The following is a 16,563-nucleotide window of genomic DNA, read 5'->3' as shown; positions in this document are numbered from 1 at the left end:
ATCCGTGATGTGCTGGCTTGTTGCAGGTTCCAGAATGTGTTGTTGCGAAAGATAAACTTCCTACATCAGCCCCACTAGGAGAGAAAGAAAATAAAACCTAAGCAAAGACAAAATACTTGAGGGGGTGAGCAGTGCTCTGGAGAAGGATAGAGCAGGGTTGAGGAGTACATGGGGGGTGAGGAGAAGACCTGAGAGAGCAGTACCTTCTACAAGAGGCTGCATGTGCAAGAGGCCTGGGATAAGAATAAATAGATATTTGTAAGGAACTCTGCATTGCTGTGAGAGCTAGGCAGGAAAAGTGTGCGAAAGGGGACAGGGCCCATCATGAGGCTGCTTATAGGTCTGAGAAATGAGACCTATAACACAGTGGTGTTAATGAGTCAAAGAGGACCCAAGTCCTATGTGTGTTCTAGTGCCCAGCAAACACAACCCTAGCGCTACCACAGTGGCTCACTAAATATAGCCAGTAGAAAGGATAATGTTGGGACCATGGCCATTTTATGTATCAGATTGCATATCTAGATGTAGATAAATCAATAATAGGTTGTTTCATAGTAAGGGATATAGTGAAACTTGTAGTACAGTCCACCATTCATAAAACTTAGAGGACTTGAATGCCTGTGTCAAAGACCCGTATCTGGGCAGCAAGACGGCTCAAGCCTGACATCCTAGTTTGATCCCTGGAGGCCCGAGTAAAGTGGAGAGGAATAACTCCCCAAAGTTGGCCTCCGATCTCGCTATATACAGGACTATGGTACTCATGCGCCCACACTCAAACATAGTAACCTTCATATCTCGTTCAGTCTGGCTGAATGTTGTAAACTCTGATAATGACTTAGACTAAGTAGAAAAACACACCTGAAATGACCGCAAAAACAATTATAACGGAAACATTTAAGGCCTTTTTCTTACGTCTGTTCATTTCGTACTTTATCCTGTTTAACTCCTGTGCCCTCCACCATTTTTCTCGCCGAGATTCTGAAGACACTAAATTCTTGCGCAAAGGCACAGGTTCGCAGGACATGGCATTATCGTCTCCAGTAAAATGGCAGATCCCTGAAAGGCAGAGAGAGCAACAGAACATAAAAATCATTTAGAGAAATGTGAATACTACAGGTACCTAGTTATTTAAATGAATCTGCAAGTGTCAAGGGCAAGACCTTAGAAGGTAGCTAGCCATATAGAGTTTTTTGTGCATTAATTAGTGCATTAAAACTAAACAAGGTGTGTATGGATATTTCTAATTATATGGGGCCCTAGGCCCAAAACAAAAGGTCAACCAGAAATTACCCAAGCACTCATATGGACTGGTACCACTGTAAGTGTGTATCAATGTTCGGACCCTAAACTTGACCAAGTGACTAGGGAGGTTTCTTCGGGTCTCCCAAACCTAGTTTCCCCACCTCTAGTAGCTTAGGGCTTGGGTTTCCAGGAGACTGCAACACTAAGCCCATCTTGCTTGTGCAGTTGATAGTGGTGCTGAGGACCCTGTGGCCCTCGGGTGATTTCCGGGTATGAAGCGGACAGGTAATGTGTTGGCCTACTGCCAACATGAACTGTTCCAGAGAAAGGAGACCAGCTATGAGGTGGCACCTTGTGGAGAACAAGTTGACAGGTGGCCTTGGTCTTAGAATCAAAGACTGTCTGAACCTCCTGGTCCAAACCCCATATGAATCTAGCAGATGCTTTGGCTCCGTATCCAGGAACAGGAAGAAAACATGGGACACAAAAGCTCCATCCTGGAGAAAATGGAGAGAGAAAGAGAGCTGTGTTCAAGGAGATGTAGGAGTGCTTGAGAGTGTATGCTTACGCCCCTGCTTTTAGTTCTTTGTGGTACATCTTTACCTACAGGTGAAATTGCTGGCTTATATAGTAATTCTGTGTTTAACTTTTTGAGAAGCTATGGGGTTCTTTTATTTAAAAGGGGGGGAATTTTTGTTTGCCTAGCATGAAGAAGACCTCCCATGGGTGTTTTAGGAACGAAGGGTGCAGGAAGAAGCCATTAATTTAAAACAAGTAAATTTTGTGTGAGCTATGCATGATCGTGGAGGTTAATAGAGAGGAAGAAAGAGTAACAGATTACAAATGGGTGCAGCCTCCATTTCCGAAGAATTATTGTGATCTGAAGGCAGCGTGGGTGGAAAAAGAATGCTCTCAAGAGAGACCACAGTGGGTGGAATTCATTCATGCATGCAGGTATTTACTGCATCGGGCATCGAGGTGGACATAGGAGCCTCGGCAATCAGCATGACCTGGAAGACCTTGCCCTTGAATCACTCCGCTCTAGTGGGGACCAGGAAAGTAATCTGGCAACAGTGATCCCTATCAAAGTGTGTCATGAGAATAAGACATGCAGACTTTCAGATAGACCTGGTGGTACCGGCTTGTAAACCTCACTGCTCAGGAGGCTGAGGCAAGATGATAGTGAGTTCAAGGCAGTCTGGGTAACATAGGGAGACTCTATTCAAAATTAAAAAGAAAAAGGTAGTTAAGCCAGAGATGTGGTTGAGTCAGCAGAGTGCTTGTCTGGCACACAAGAAGCCCTGGGTCCAGTTCTCAGCACTACATAACTGGGCGTGTAGTGCATGCAGTAATCCCAACTCTTGGGAAACAGAGGTAGGAGGATCTAAAGTTCTAGGTCATCCTTTAGCAACATAGTGAGTTCAGTGCCAGCCTGAGATACATGAGACCCTATAGTTACCCTATCTTTATTAAATATTGGTCACATATAATCTTAAGGTATATTTTACATTCAGCCAGATGCACAATGGTCTACTGAGTCTTCACAGTCCTGAGTGTTTGTATGCTTTAAGGATGCTCTTCGTGAGTTATATACATAGTATATAGCTGCTCTTATGTTTTTGCTTTTATGGAATCAGAAGTGTAAATTTCTTCCCAAGTCTAAAACAATAAAGAGATATCGATGTGAAAAGCTTCATTACCCTCCAGCCTTCAAAGACAATAGTTAGGCCCACTTCTATCATTGTGGGAGAGTCTTCTCTTTTCTAGAGCTTCCTGTAAATAGAGTCATGTCATGGGTGGTATTTTATATTAGAAAGTAGTTTTGGACACAAATGGGTCCAATGACATTGATTTGGGTATTGATTTCTAAATGCCAACTAGAATAGTACCGCCTGCCTTACACCCCCAGGGGGGAAATGGTCTTCAGGTTCTAATCAGTGTCTTGTCCTTCTGCCCAGCCTCCAGCCACACTGAATGGCCCCTCCTTACCCATTCGCCTCACCAAGCCATTATGTCCTGCTTCCTCCCACCCCAAACATCTTCCCTGCTCTCTAGGGGCCCCTTGCCTTTCAGCTCTCCTCTGAGCAGCCTCCCAGACTCCAGTCACACACCCTAGGCAGCCTCAGCCTTCACTTCACACATATCTGGCACCACTCTCTAGATTGCTAGCCCATAGAAAGCAGAGACTGGGACCAGCTACGTGTCTCTAGAATGAGCTACATAGAAGTGGATACATAATACTATGTTTCGTCTAAGATTCGTTCAGATATAAACAGATGAAGAGACCCAGAGTCAAACACCTGGAGGATCCAGGGGAATCCTGCAGAAGTGGGAGGTAAGAGGGATTATGGGAGCCAGAGGGGTTAAGGACACCACAGGAACACAGCCCACAGACTCAACTAAGCAGGGCTTATAGAGGATCACAAAGACTGAAGTGACAACCACAGCACTTGTATGGGTCTGAGCTAGGTTCTCTGCTTATATGTTTGTTGCTGGTTTTGTGGGACTCCTAACAGTAGGAATATGAGGTGTCTCAGGCTCTTTTGCCTGCTCGTGGGACCCTTTTCCTCCTAGTAGATTGCCTCATCCAGCCTTGATATGAGGGTTTGTGCCTGGTCTTCTTGTAACTTGTTATGCCATGTTTGGTTGATACCCCTGGGAAGCCTGCTCCTTTTTTGAAGGGAAACAGGAGAAATGGATCTGGGAGAGACAGGAGGTGCTGGGGGGGGGCGGTGTTGGGAAGAGTGTAGGGAAGGGAAACTGCAGTTGAGATGAAATATATGAGAAAGAATAAAAGAAAGAGGAAAAATAACAAGTATGCAAGTCAAGCCTACTTTAATCCCAGCCCTTGGAGGAGGCAGGAGCAGGAGGATCTCTATGAGTTCAAGGCCAGCCTGGTGTGCATAGCGAGTTCCAGGAGAGCCAAGGTTATACAGAGAAACTGAGTCTCAAAAAACAAAGCAAACAAAAAGTATGCAGCAGCCAAAGGGATGGCTCAATGGTTAAAACACTGGCTACACTTGCGGAGGATCTGGGTTGATTGCCAGCACCCACGTGGCAACTATAACATCTTCAGGGATCCAGCACCACCTTCTACCTTCCATGGGCACCAGACATGCGTGCAATGCACATGAATACACACAAGCAGAACATTCCTGCACAAAAAATAAAAATAAGCCTTTTATGTATATATGTGTGTGTGTGCACACATGCAACTAGAGATTATATATTATATTTTATATTTATATTATAGATTATATTACTATATTTGAATAGCATCTAAAAGGTCCTAGATTCAGTTATCAGGACCACAAAATAAACATAAAAACACAAATTTAAGAATAACAGTGGAGGGAAACAGTGAGATGACTCACTGAATAAAAGTGCTTGCAGACAAGGTTGACCTGAGTTCTATACCTGGAGGCCATTTGGCTCCAAAAGTTGTCTTCTGACCTCTGTAAGCATACCGTGGTGTGTGTGTGTGTGTGTGTGTGTGTGTGTGTGTGTGTGTGTGTGCGTGCACAGAAAAATAAATAAATGTATGTATGTATGTATGTAAAAAATTGTAAATAAGCTACAAATGTATCTCAGGCCATTCTCTGAAGTTACTAACAGGAACCTGGTGAAAAGAAGTCTAATTTCTGAGCACGGATGAGAATCACAGCCTAAGACTTATGGCCCAAGAAAAGCTCTGCAGCTCAGGAAGCCATAGGGAAGCAGAGACCAGTCAAGCAAAGTTGCCTGGAGGAGGTGAACTTCAGAGGTTTTCAAGAAGGAGCCTGTGTGGAGCCCTGGGTTATATAATCAGGATAATCTACAGAAAAAGCCTTAAAACATGATCTGTCCAGCTGTGCCGAATGCTGAGTCTCCAAAAGCCACCCTTCCCTCCTCTTTCTCTCCTTCTTGTTCCTTCCTTCCTTCATCTTCTCTCACATCTTTCCTTCCCATCTCCTTATAAACCTGAGCACACAGGGAAGGACTGAGGGCTTGTGGCGTTGCCTTTCCTCTCTTCTCTGCACCTTCTCCTACACTGGATGAAACCCAACCCTTGTTCCTTCTTTACCTGGACAACTCATAGAAGCCATAGTCATGGACAGAAGAGCCAGGGAATAGCTCTAGGGTGGGGTGTTACCAGGCCCCACACCGCCAGAACACTGGAGAAAGAGTTCAGTCAGAGCTCAGGTGGCATGCAGCAGCCTCCCAGGAGAGACCTCCTGGAGGAGGCACACACTGAGGTGGGCCTTAGAAGAGAGGGCTGGAGACCACAGCTTGGAGAGCTGGTCCAAACAGGAAGCATAGGAAACAGAGGCTGAGAAGCAGGAGAGAACATGGCTTGGGAAGGACCCATTTCTCATGGAAGATGACTTAGAGAATCCAATTATTTTACCTGCTCCTCCCCAGGTCTCTGGGTCTGACTGAGGGTCTGGAAACAGCCAGGGCTCTCCAGAGGAGAGAGGAGGAGTTTTGCTGGCAAGCCCTTCTCAGCCTGCAGATCTCTTCAGCTGCAAGGACCCCTAGTAGAGCCTGAGGCAATGGGAGGCTGACTTTTGTAGCTGATGGCAACCACAAAAAAACAAGAGGTCTGTCTGCCCTGCCTCAGAGGAAGACTGGAGGTGACCCTCTGAGCTGGGTCAATGGGAACAGCAGTGAGGGTGTCTACCTCAGAATTACTTAGCATTTCTGTGCGCGTGACTCGCTTCCTAGTCTTCACCACCACCCTGCAGCTCCCATTACATCTGCTGAGCCTCAGAGACATTAAAACATCAGAGCTCTAAAGGGAAAAGGTGGTAAGATATAGTATTTCAGCATGTAAATCCAATCCTTTTCCCAAAGAACTGTGCTTGATTTAAGGTGGATGACCACAGGATTGCCAGTGTGTCATGTTTGATTGAGATGTCTGTTGAAGGCCATCCAGGGACCCAGGAACATAGCTGTCTTGAGAACACAATAATAAAAGAATTCACTCTCCAGAGCCCAGGACCAGAAATCTCCATGTCTTCTGTATTGGCCAGAGTGACCTCCATGTCAGATGCTAAATCTCCCAAAATTTCTTTCAGCTTCTACAAATGGATGGTGGTGTCACCCGCTGCGGTGGTTTGAATGGAAATGTGTGCTCCATTTCTGGGTTGTAGTTAAGTACAGACACAGTCGAGCTGACAACAAGAATAGCCCCCACAGCACAGCGGCTGCATTTACACCAGGGGTATCAGCAAATGTTACAAAGCAGGGTCTTGTCACTGAAACCTGTTGCTGTGCTGGATTCAGAACTCACTTTGAATCTCCACAGAACTTGCATGGGAGGAAAAGGGGCTGCAGTCATTGGCGAACGCCCCCGAGCCTCACACATCAGAATAACAATTGGCATTCCCTCCTTTCACAAAGCAGCATGTATCTGTGCAGACCAATGTGATTACGACATTTCTATCGTATGTGTGCACGATGTATTCAATCATGTTCAGTCCCCCTACCATGCTCTTGTCCCCCTCCATCCTCCTGATGTTCCTCCTCTTCCCACTTAATCTTACTTCTATTTTTGAGCCGATTTTTGTTTGCTTGGCTTTTGGTTTTGTTGTTTTGTTTTGTTTATCCAGACAGGGTTTCTCTGTATAGTCTTGGCTGTTTTCAAACTCCCTCTGTAGACCAGGCTGGCCTCGAACTCAGAGATCCAACTGCCTCCGCCTCCCAAGTTCTGGGATTAAAGGTGTGCACCACCACTGCCTGGCTGCCTTTTTAATTTATTTATTTAAATCTATATCCTACCTATTAGAGAAAATGTGGTATTTATCTTTCTAAGTCTGGCTTCTTTTGTTTAATATGATAGTCTCTGGTTCTATCCTTCTTCTAGCAAATGACGCAAATTCATTCTTTGCAACCAAATAAAACTCCATAGTGTGCACACACCACCCTCTTTATCCATTCAGCTGCTGATGAACAGCTGGGCTGATTCCATACCTGAGTATCGTGCACAGTGCCATCATAACTTGAGTGTGCCAGTGTCCCCATCATCTGCTAGCTTAGATTTCTTTGGGAAAATACCTAGGGGTGGTATAGGCAAATCCTATGGAAGCTCTATTTTTAGCTTTTTGAGGAACCTTCATACTGATATCTATAGGGGCTGCACTAACCTAACATTCCCAACAACAGTATAAAAGAGTTGCTTTCCCAGCATCCTCTCCGGAATATGCTATTTGGTTTCCTGAGGATAGCCATTCTGATTAGAGTTTAGTGGAACCTCCAGCTATAATTTGCATTTCCCTGCTGGATAAAGATGTAGACATTTTTTTCTATTATTTGTTAGTCATTTATGCAATTACCTTTGAAAACTGTTCAAGAGCTGAAGTCTTTAGGAGCTTATAGAATCACATCCTGAACATTTAATGTACATCTCATATAAAAACCTTGTATAGAACCCAAAATTCACGTAAGCTTCAGACCAACCCTCTGCGTCTAAAGTGTGTAGCAGGTAAGGAAATGGGAACCTGGGAATTGGGCATCTTGACCAAATCAGGCAGGCAATTGGGAGCCCTAATTTGTAGAGAGATATCAGAGGCTCACATTTGCTTCTCTTGTGGTGGTTTTAAAGGCCACTTGTCAACACTCAAACTCTAGCTCATTTTGACTTATTTACTTTTTTAGAACTACTTTTTGAACAATTGCCTGAATAAAGATTTAAAAGGAACACCCGTATCTGAGACCACAAAAACCAAGTGGTTCAAATTGAACCTGGCTCCGGGGCTGAAACAGTTTAAAGCCTGGCTCTGCTGTTTGCCAGGTGTGCTCTTGAAAAGAATCCTCTCTCCCTCCCTGATTCTCCTCTCCCTCTCCTCTCCTCTCCCTCTCCCTCTCCCTCTCCCTCTCCCTCTCCCTCTCCCTCTCCCTCTCCCTCTGCCCCTCTCTCTCTCCTCTCCCTCTCTCTCTCTCCCTCTCCCTCTCCTCTTCCCTCCTCCCTCTCCCTCTTTCTCTCCTCCTCCCTCTCCTCTTCCCTCCTCCCCCTCCCTCTTCCTCTCCTCCTCCCTCTCCCTTGTCTCTCTCTTTTCAGGCACATGTGTAGAAGGAGGATGTTGTTTTCTCTCTGGGATTAGAATGAGAAAGGAGGTGATATGTTTGATGTGGGATCCAGCACACAGTAAACCCTAGTCAAAGGGAGGCCATGATGACCCCACCAGAGGGAAAGACCAGGAAAGTAGATACCAGGCTCTCTGGGGGAGTCAGCAGGCAGGAATTCTTGAAAAGGTGATATTTGAACAGGGGCTTTAATTTTTATTAGCATGAAATATGTCATTTTCATAAATAGATGTCATTTTATTTTATTCTTACCCCCCACGACCCTCCCTACCCCCATACACACACTTTGCTGGTCTGTTTCTTCCCCATAAACAGTCCCCCACTTCTCTTAAAGGGGAAATTCGTGCTTTCCAGGCAGACAGATAAAGGGACTTTTCCAGTAGAGAGGAAGGTGCATTTCCAAGGCTTCAGAGATGGGGTGAGAATCTAAGTAGAGGAAGCATCAGCACCCCCACGGGAGGTGTGATCACACCTTCACATTTGTCATTGCCTGTTTTCTCCTTGCTAATTAAACTGTGTACCTGGGGAGGGGGGAGCAGAATGGAATGTTTTCAGAATCAGAAAACACAGGTAGACCAGATGACCTTTGAACCCTCCAGCCCTTCAGTTGTCCTTAGAGTTCTTGCCTGACATGCCATTCCTAATCACATAGGTCCATCCAGCTGTGTGGATGGTCACACTGCCCAATGATGCCAGCTGGACTCAGATTCCACCAACAGGTGGCTCAGCTTGGTCCACTCTCCACACCTGGTCAGCAGCCTTTACCCAGCCTCTCTGGACCATGGCCTGAATTCCCTGATGTTGTGAGTGTCCTCTGTTGAGCCATTACCACTCTGCCGTGTTCTCTTTTAACCTTAACAGCTGCAAAGTTGAAACCTGGGGGATAGGCCCATTCATTAAATATCTTTTTTTGGGAGGGGGTGTTGTTGTTGTTTTACACCTTTAATTTCCATTACAGGCTATGAATATTCAGAGCATATCACCCTGTGACTAGAGCCAAGAATTAGTAGGTTCTGGCCTGTGAGTGCATCCGTCTATGCACGGGTGGAGAACGGTCACCATGATCACACACTCCTCACACTGCCTCCCAAGGTGGGCTTATGCTTCCTGGGAAACCGGTGCTCACATCCACCAATCCTTCTGCTTCCACAGAGGACTCCAGGGAACCTCCCTAGGGGTCAGGTGCAGGAATCTCTCTCTAGCGCCTTCATTGGCTAGCGCTGTGAACCCAGAAGAACGTACCTCCAAGCCTGAGTATCTTCATCTATAAAACAGGAATCATCCCATGCTTCCTCATCTCTCTGTGGGAAGGGCTTGCTTGCATGCTTCTTTTTTTTCCTTTTTTTTGGGGGGGGGTATTTATTTGTTTGTTTTTATATCCTCATCGAAGTTTCCCCTCCCTCCCTTCTTCCCAGTTTCTCAGCCCACCCTGTCCACTCCTCCTTCACTATTTCTCTTCAGATACAAACAGGTCTTCCTTGGATATCAGCCAGCCATGGCATGTCAAGTCACATCGAGACTAGGCACCTATTAAGACTGGATGAGACAATCTGGTAGAAGGAATGGGTCCTTAAAGGAGGCAACAGAGTCAGAGACAGCCCCTGCTCCCACTGTGAGTCTCACACGAAGACCAAGTTATACAACTGTAACATACGCAAAGAGCCTAGGTCAGACCCTGGTTGTCGGTTCAGTCTCTGTGTGCCCCTATGAGTCCAGGTTAGTTGGTTCTGTGGGTTTTCTTGTGGTGTCCTTGACCCCTCTGGCTCTTACAATTCTCTCTCCCACACTTCCTCAGGATTCCCCAAGTTCCACCTAATGTTTGGTTGTGGGTCTCTGCATCTGTTTCCATCAGTTGCTGAATGAAGCCTCTCTGATGACTACTGGGCTAGGCATCAATCTATGAGTATAGCAGAATACCATTAGGAATCATTTCATTGACTTTCTCTTCATTTGTGTTTGGCTCTATCCTAGGTTTCTGGGGTATCATCAAGGGTGAGCTCCCTCCCAGGGTATGGGAGCGCCCTCTCCAGCTGTGCCAGCCATGAGTTAGTCACTCCCACAGTTTCTGTGCCACCATTACCCCAGCACATCTTGTAGGCACGACGAATCGTAGGTCACAAGATTTGTGGCTGAGTTGCTATCCAGGTCCCTTCCCCGGAGGTCTTGCCTGGTTGTAGGAGATGACTGGTTCAGCCTCCATATCCCCTTAGATTCACCCTCATAGATTCACAGGAGTTTCCGCTGCTCCCAGTTTCTATCTCATCCCAGAGATGCTCCCCCCTCCAAGATTCCAGTTGTCTTCCCCGGTCCTCTCTCCCTCCATTCACCCCCCCAACCTGTGGAAGGGCTTTCTTACAGAGCATCCAGCGCCTGCTAGAATATGTCCTCTTCCTATCTCTGAATATGGTTTATACCCAGGGTTAGAACATGGGAGCAAAAAGTTTGGAATGGGGGTAATGGGGACAGATCTGTAACTGTATGATCTTCGGCAAGTTACTTTACTTGGCAGAATCTCTATTTTCTTTTCTAGAAAAGTAAAGTAATAGTGTATTCCTTCTAGGCCAAATGCCTCATGCCATGCTCAGGAAAGGGCCTGAAACTGTGCTATTGCCACCATTCCCTCTTAGGGCATGAAGAGTGGAAGAACAATACTGATTTTGCCTGCTTTCCTCCCCTCTCTGGGCAACTCCTCCTGATTTCCATCGTCATCAGCCATGAGAAACAGAGGATCTAGATTTTGAAGATCCAGGAGTGGCTCAGGGAAGGAGAGGCCAGTATCCCCAAATCCTGACCTGAGTCCCAGGGAGGCTATGGACCCTCACCCTAAAGATGGAATCAGGACAAGATGCCTTAGCCACATCCATGAGCCTCTGGTGTCTCTTCATGTTGCTTGCACAGTTGGCCCCTGCTTCCCAGTCCTTGCATGGTGGCCAAGGCCAGCAGAGAACCTCTGTGTGTCCGCTGTTCCTATCTAAGAAAGTAGGGGTTTGGGTGTCTCGCTGCAGCCCCCAAGCCTCAGATCACTGTGGAAGCAAGAAGATAGAGTTCAGCCTGAGCCACTGGACCAAGCCATAGACAACAGCAGACTTAACAGTACTCCCTCCATTGTCTCCATTGTCTCCAAGGATGGGCATAGTCCTTGGATATCTCATTTGTCCTGAAGCTACCCCAGGCAGCTAGTCAACATTCAGGGCTTTGAGCCCTTCAGAAGCATGCCCTGGCCCTTCCCATGAAATAGCATTGTCTACACAATTGCCTAAACCACTACTCTCGTTTCCCCCTCCATTATATCTTTGTTGGTCACCTACAGGGTTTCTGGGCATCTGCTATGTTACTAGGTTATGTGATAGCCCCTGGGGAACTAAAGAGTAAGCTAGAACTTAGGAGTCAGTGAGGCTTAGCAAGCAAGGGCACTTGCTACCAAGCCCGATGACCTGAGTTTGATACCTGAAACCCACATGGTGGCAGGAGAGAACACTCTCACAGTGCGCGTGCCGACATGCACACACAGGGTGGCAGGAGAGAACACTCTCACAGTGCGCGTGCCGACATGCACACACAGGGTGGCAGGAGAGAACACTCTCACAGTGCGCGTGCCAACATGCACACACAGGGTTGAGAGTGGCCATGCCACCTTTCTTGGCATGAAGGCAGCTCTCCACATCCTCACCACCCACGCCTCCTCCTTGTCCAGAAGATTCCATCTTGAGGGGCTCCACCTTCCTCAAGACACAAAACCATGAAGGACAGCTTCTCAGAGAACATGGCTTTGGAAATCTACAGCCAAATCTTCAAGGTTCCTAGGACATGTCTGTCTTATCTCTCTGGAAGCGAGCGTTAAGGAGAAGGAAAATGGGGAGGAAATCGGCACCAGTACGCATCTCAGCCCATCATCCTGTCCCACGCCTCCCTCCCTTTCCACGCTTGTCTTGTCAGGCTGGTGTTCTTTCCTTCATGAATATTCCCCGCTTGCTCTCAACTCCATGTGACCTCCTCTGCTTGGACACCACTCCCATTCCACAGTCACTCCCACTCATCCATCCATCTTATGACTCCTCTACCTTGTCTGGGGCCTTGATAGTACACAGGGAACCCTGAAAGTTTCCTATCAGACATTGACGTGGGCCTGGCTTCTTTCCTACCAGCATCCTGCAAGAGAGGCTTGTGTTTATTGTGTTTGCATGGTTTACACACAGTAGCTGTTTGAAGTAAATACACTTTAAAGAAATGGATGGGCCAGTCCTTATGTTAGACTCAAAAGAGAGAAAGCCAAGTTGCCGAGCCCCTTAGCTGAGCATGTCTGGCCCCTTCCATCATCCCTTCCTTGGGTCTCAGGCAGTCCCATGCTCCATAATGCCACCCAAAGAATGGGAGGAAAAGGAAGTTGTTCATCTGAGTACACCTCAGCCAGAGAACACTCAGGCCCCTTCTTCAGGATCCAGTGCACTCCCAAGTTTGTGGTCTGCTCAGACGAGGGCACAGATGGCTGGACGGTGGACAGATGGGCCAGGAGGGCAGGCAGCTTGCTGGGATGGAAATAGCATGAACTAGGCATTGGGAGTCCTGGGTGCAGAGCCTGTCTGTTCCCTGAGTTTGCTGCACACGTCATTCTGGGCTCTTTGGCTGGCAACAACCAAAACACTTAGTAACCCAGGCGGCAAAAATAATTATTAGAAGCCTTGGAACATGACACAGGCGTGGTGGGCTCCTTCCTGTGACAAGCGGCAGACAGATGAGAGGGTTGGTAGCCCCTAACAAGATTTCAGGATTTGGTGAGCTACCTGCAAACAATTGCTCCCACCCTGTGTGACCTGAGTTACTTCTCTGTGCCTGTTTCTCCAGCTGGATATTCTGAAGCTGGCCTCTTTCTCTTTACATAGACAGTTTGCTTTTTCCTGAGGGAAATTCCTGGCCCTGGCCCCAGATGGTACTTTTTCCTACCCGGATACCTTGGGAATGAAGTTTGAGGGAGCTAGGTGAGTGACACTGTTTTAATAAATAACTAAATAAAATAAACAGTAGACTTTAGGCTATGCAGACTTTATGACCAGATGCCACCTGCTGAATCCAATGCCCCTTCCTTCCATCTGTGCTGCTAACCTCCACCTCCCCTCTGCTTCAGACCTCCCAAGCCCATGCTGGCACTGGGAGGCCACGCAGCCAAGTGCAAGAAGGGCACCCCACCCAAGGGGCAGGGCTCATGACTTATGGTAGATGTTTTGCTCTAGTGCCTCTGCTGACGCTAAAGCCTCACCTGCCTTCCCATCCCTCTGCCCAGCCTATTTCCAGCTGGTGCCCCAAGTGCAGCACTTGTACTGCCCAAGTCCTTACTCTGGCGACCAATCACCTACTAGAAACATCCTTTTAGAAGTAGCTCACGCCTTCTTTTTGGAGGACACTTCCTCCTCCCACAGACTTGGGGGGGGGGGACTCTACCCCATATACAGAAATCAGTTAAAGGAGATGCCAGAGCACAATTACGTTAGCACCTCCACCTCTTCAGTCAGATGAGAAGGGCCTTGGCTAGCTCGGCCGGGACTGCCATAGCCTTGCTCACAGGAGTGCTTGGCAGTCGCAAGTTGAAGGCACCCATCATCTCTGAGGCTCTGTGCATCTCAGAGCAGCAGTGGGAAGCCATTGAGTGAGTTGCTGCTGTTGACACAGGAGACATTAGCCAATGTTTCCCAGGTGATAGGGATGGAGGAGGAGAGGGTTGCCCACAGCAATCCATTCCAAGCTGCTATTTCGGCTCCTGGTGGGCAAAGAGAAAGGCAATACCGAGAGACAGGGCTTCTCTTGTGCTGTGTGAATGGACCGTTTTCTCTCTCTCTCTCTCTCTCTCTCTCTCTCTCTCTCTCTCTCTCTCTCTCTCTCTCCCTCCCTCCCTCCCTCCCTCCCTCTGTCTCTCTCTCTCTCTCTCTCTCTCTCTCTCTCTCTCTCTCTCTCTCTCTCTCACACACACACACACACACACACACCTGACACAGCCTAGACACACAGCTCTGAGAAGGAGTAGGGTAAGGGCTGAAGTCCACCACAGGGCACAACCTTATCGTGCTCCATTTTCCTCCACGGTATTGAGGTGCTACTCTCTGTGCTCTTCTGATTATGAAATTAGTCATTTTCTAGGAAGCTTATTTATAGCGCCAGTGCATACACGCAGTTCTGAGCTATTCTGCACGTGGCTGGGGTGTGAAAGCAGGTGTGAGTCATATGTGGGTCTCCTTCCAGATGCCTCGGTTACTCTTCTGCCCCATCGTGGGCCACTGTCTTGGGGTATTCTCCATCTAGGGGTACTCTTATAGTAAAACAAGCTCAGGACTGGGAGTGTTCTCAAACCCAATCCCTATGGCCCCCACTTTTGCATTCACCCTGCTTCAGTGCCCTCCTCTGAAATGAAAGGTTTTCGAGACCCATGGTTCCCTGACAGCTGTTGAGGGCAGTTCCAGGTGGCTTAACAAAGGCCCACCCATAAAGTGGCTCATATGGTGGCTGCTTATGGTAGCTGATGTTTTCTGAAGCACACTGCAGTGCCACTATCTTTTTCTACAGTTCTTTGTCTATTGAACCTCCTCCTAAGAGCCAGGCACTGAGCTGGACTTTGAAGATGCAAGCTAAGTAAAAGGAAAGGTCATTGCCCTTTGCAGCCTATACCCTAACGGCTGGCAATGATGTTCATCCAGCAAGCATCAATTAAAATGGACTTCCTAACTGTGCCGAGCGCTGAATAAAAAAAAATCCCAGCAAGTAGAGATGAATACACAGCCCAGGCCGAGCAATGTGAGTGCAGAGGTGTGTGCAGGAAGGAGCCCATCCAAAACGCCCCGAGTAGCGGTCAAGGGCAGGAAGGACAGAAGGCAATGCTGAAGGAGAAATAATCTAGTTAGCTGCATTTCAGGATGTTTGTCTTTGGTCTCAGTGAAACGGGATGCCATGGGAGTATTTTTCCGAGGGAGGTTAAGTGGTGAATCTGAAGAGCTGGTGCTAGCTCAAGGCAATCCCATCCTGTGTGCACTCACAGCCATGTAAGTGATTGACTTTGGTACTATGTTGGGGAGTGCTGTGAGGGTCAGCCTGAATGGATGCCCAAGACCATTAGGTAAAGACCACACTTGCAAGCAGGGATGCCTTGAAGGAAGTGTCCTTCTGTCTCTGAGTCATCTGGTCTCTAGACTCAGGATTCTCAGAGATGCCCACTCAGTTAGAGTGGGGAGGGGGGAATAAAATGAGACAATGCAAGTTGAGAGTGGGAAGAGTCAGCCCTGTCCTGGCCTGTTTGCCCTTATTATAGAATTCTGTAATGTTTCTAAAAGAGGCTGTAGGATGGATGAGAGGCCACACTGCAGGGCTGGTGGGCAGAGAGGCTGCTGACCTTTGAGACTGCTTAGAGCCTGTGCTAGTGAGTCTGTGCTGAAGGTTATTCAGCTGCCAGTTCTACTGGTTAAACTAAGATGTGGGAACCTAGTGAAAACCCCGGCTACCTCACAGTCTTAACGGATGTGCTCTCCATCAAGACAGCCAGCACAGGGGGCTGGAGAGATGGCTCAGTGGTTAAGAGCATTGCCTGCTCTTCCAAAGGTCCTGAGTTCAATTCCCAGCAACCACATGGTGGCTCACAACCATCTGTAATGAGGTCTGGTGCCCTCTTCTAGCCTTCAGGCATACATGCAGAAAGAATATTGTATAAATAAATAAATCTTTTTAAAAAGGAGAGAGAGAGAGAGAGAGAGAGAGAGAGAGAGAGAGAGAGAGAGAGAGAGAGAGAGAGAGAGAGAGAGAGAGAGCGCATAGAAAAGGCTAAGGAGCTCTTAAGCTACAGTCCTCTGCAATTCTTCTCTCGGGGCATGGCCACATCCATGACTCAACCACAGAAGCACAGATCCCAGACTCCCAGAATGCATAGTAAACATGAAGGATGATTCTCTGATACACACAGCCTGACTTGTGTGTCCAGCCCTGATCCAGCCCACAACTGCCAAGAGTCAGGCATGAAATGGAGCCAGAAACATTGGGGGCACACACCTGCATTGCCAGAGCAGGGGATTCTGTAAGTATCATGGTGTTCTGCCCTCCAGATTTGCTGAGTCTGAAGACACTTTCTGTAATCTAATTGATTTCCAGCAAGCTTTTTCCAGATCACTGTGTGAAGAAAGAAAATTAGACCCTAGGGCAGTCTATTGGGTACCCTGGTGGGCTAGAAATAGGGTTTTCTGGGGGCTGGATAGATGGCTGGACAGAGCCAGCACTTGTTCTTGC

At 47.5% G+C, this 16,563-nt stretch overlaps 1 protein-coding gene across 1 annotated transcript in view; it reads left to right on the top strand.

Moving 5' to 3' along the window:
* Nucleotides 1-13,263: 13,263 nt before the first annotated feature.
* Nucleotides 13,264-16,563, top strand: part of Ptpn5 (protein tyrosine phosphatase non-receptor type 5) — a 39,663-nt gene continuing 36,363 nt past the window's right edge. The window contains 1 exon segment of the mRNA XM_038313931.1: nucleotides 13,264-13,283. Coding sequence (XP_038169859.1) covers nucleotides 13,264-13,283 — 20 coding nt within the window.

Source organism: Arvicola amphibius, chromosome 12, assembly GCF_903992535.2.
Source record: "Arvicola amphibius chromosome 12, mArvAmp1.2, whole genome shotgun sequence".
Lineage (NCBI taxonomy): Eukaryota > Metazoa > Chordata > Mammalia > Rodentia > Cricetidae > Arvicola > Arvicola amphibius.
This window is presented reverse-complemented; position numbering and strand designations above follow the sequence as displayed.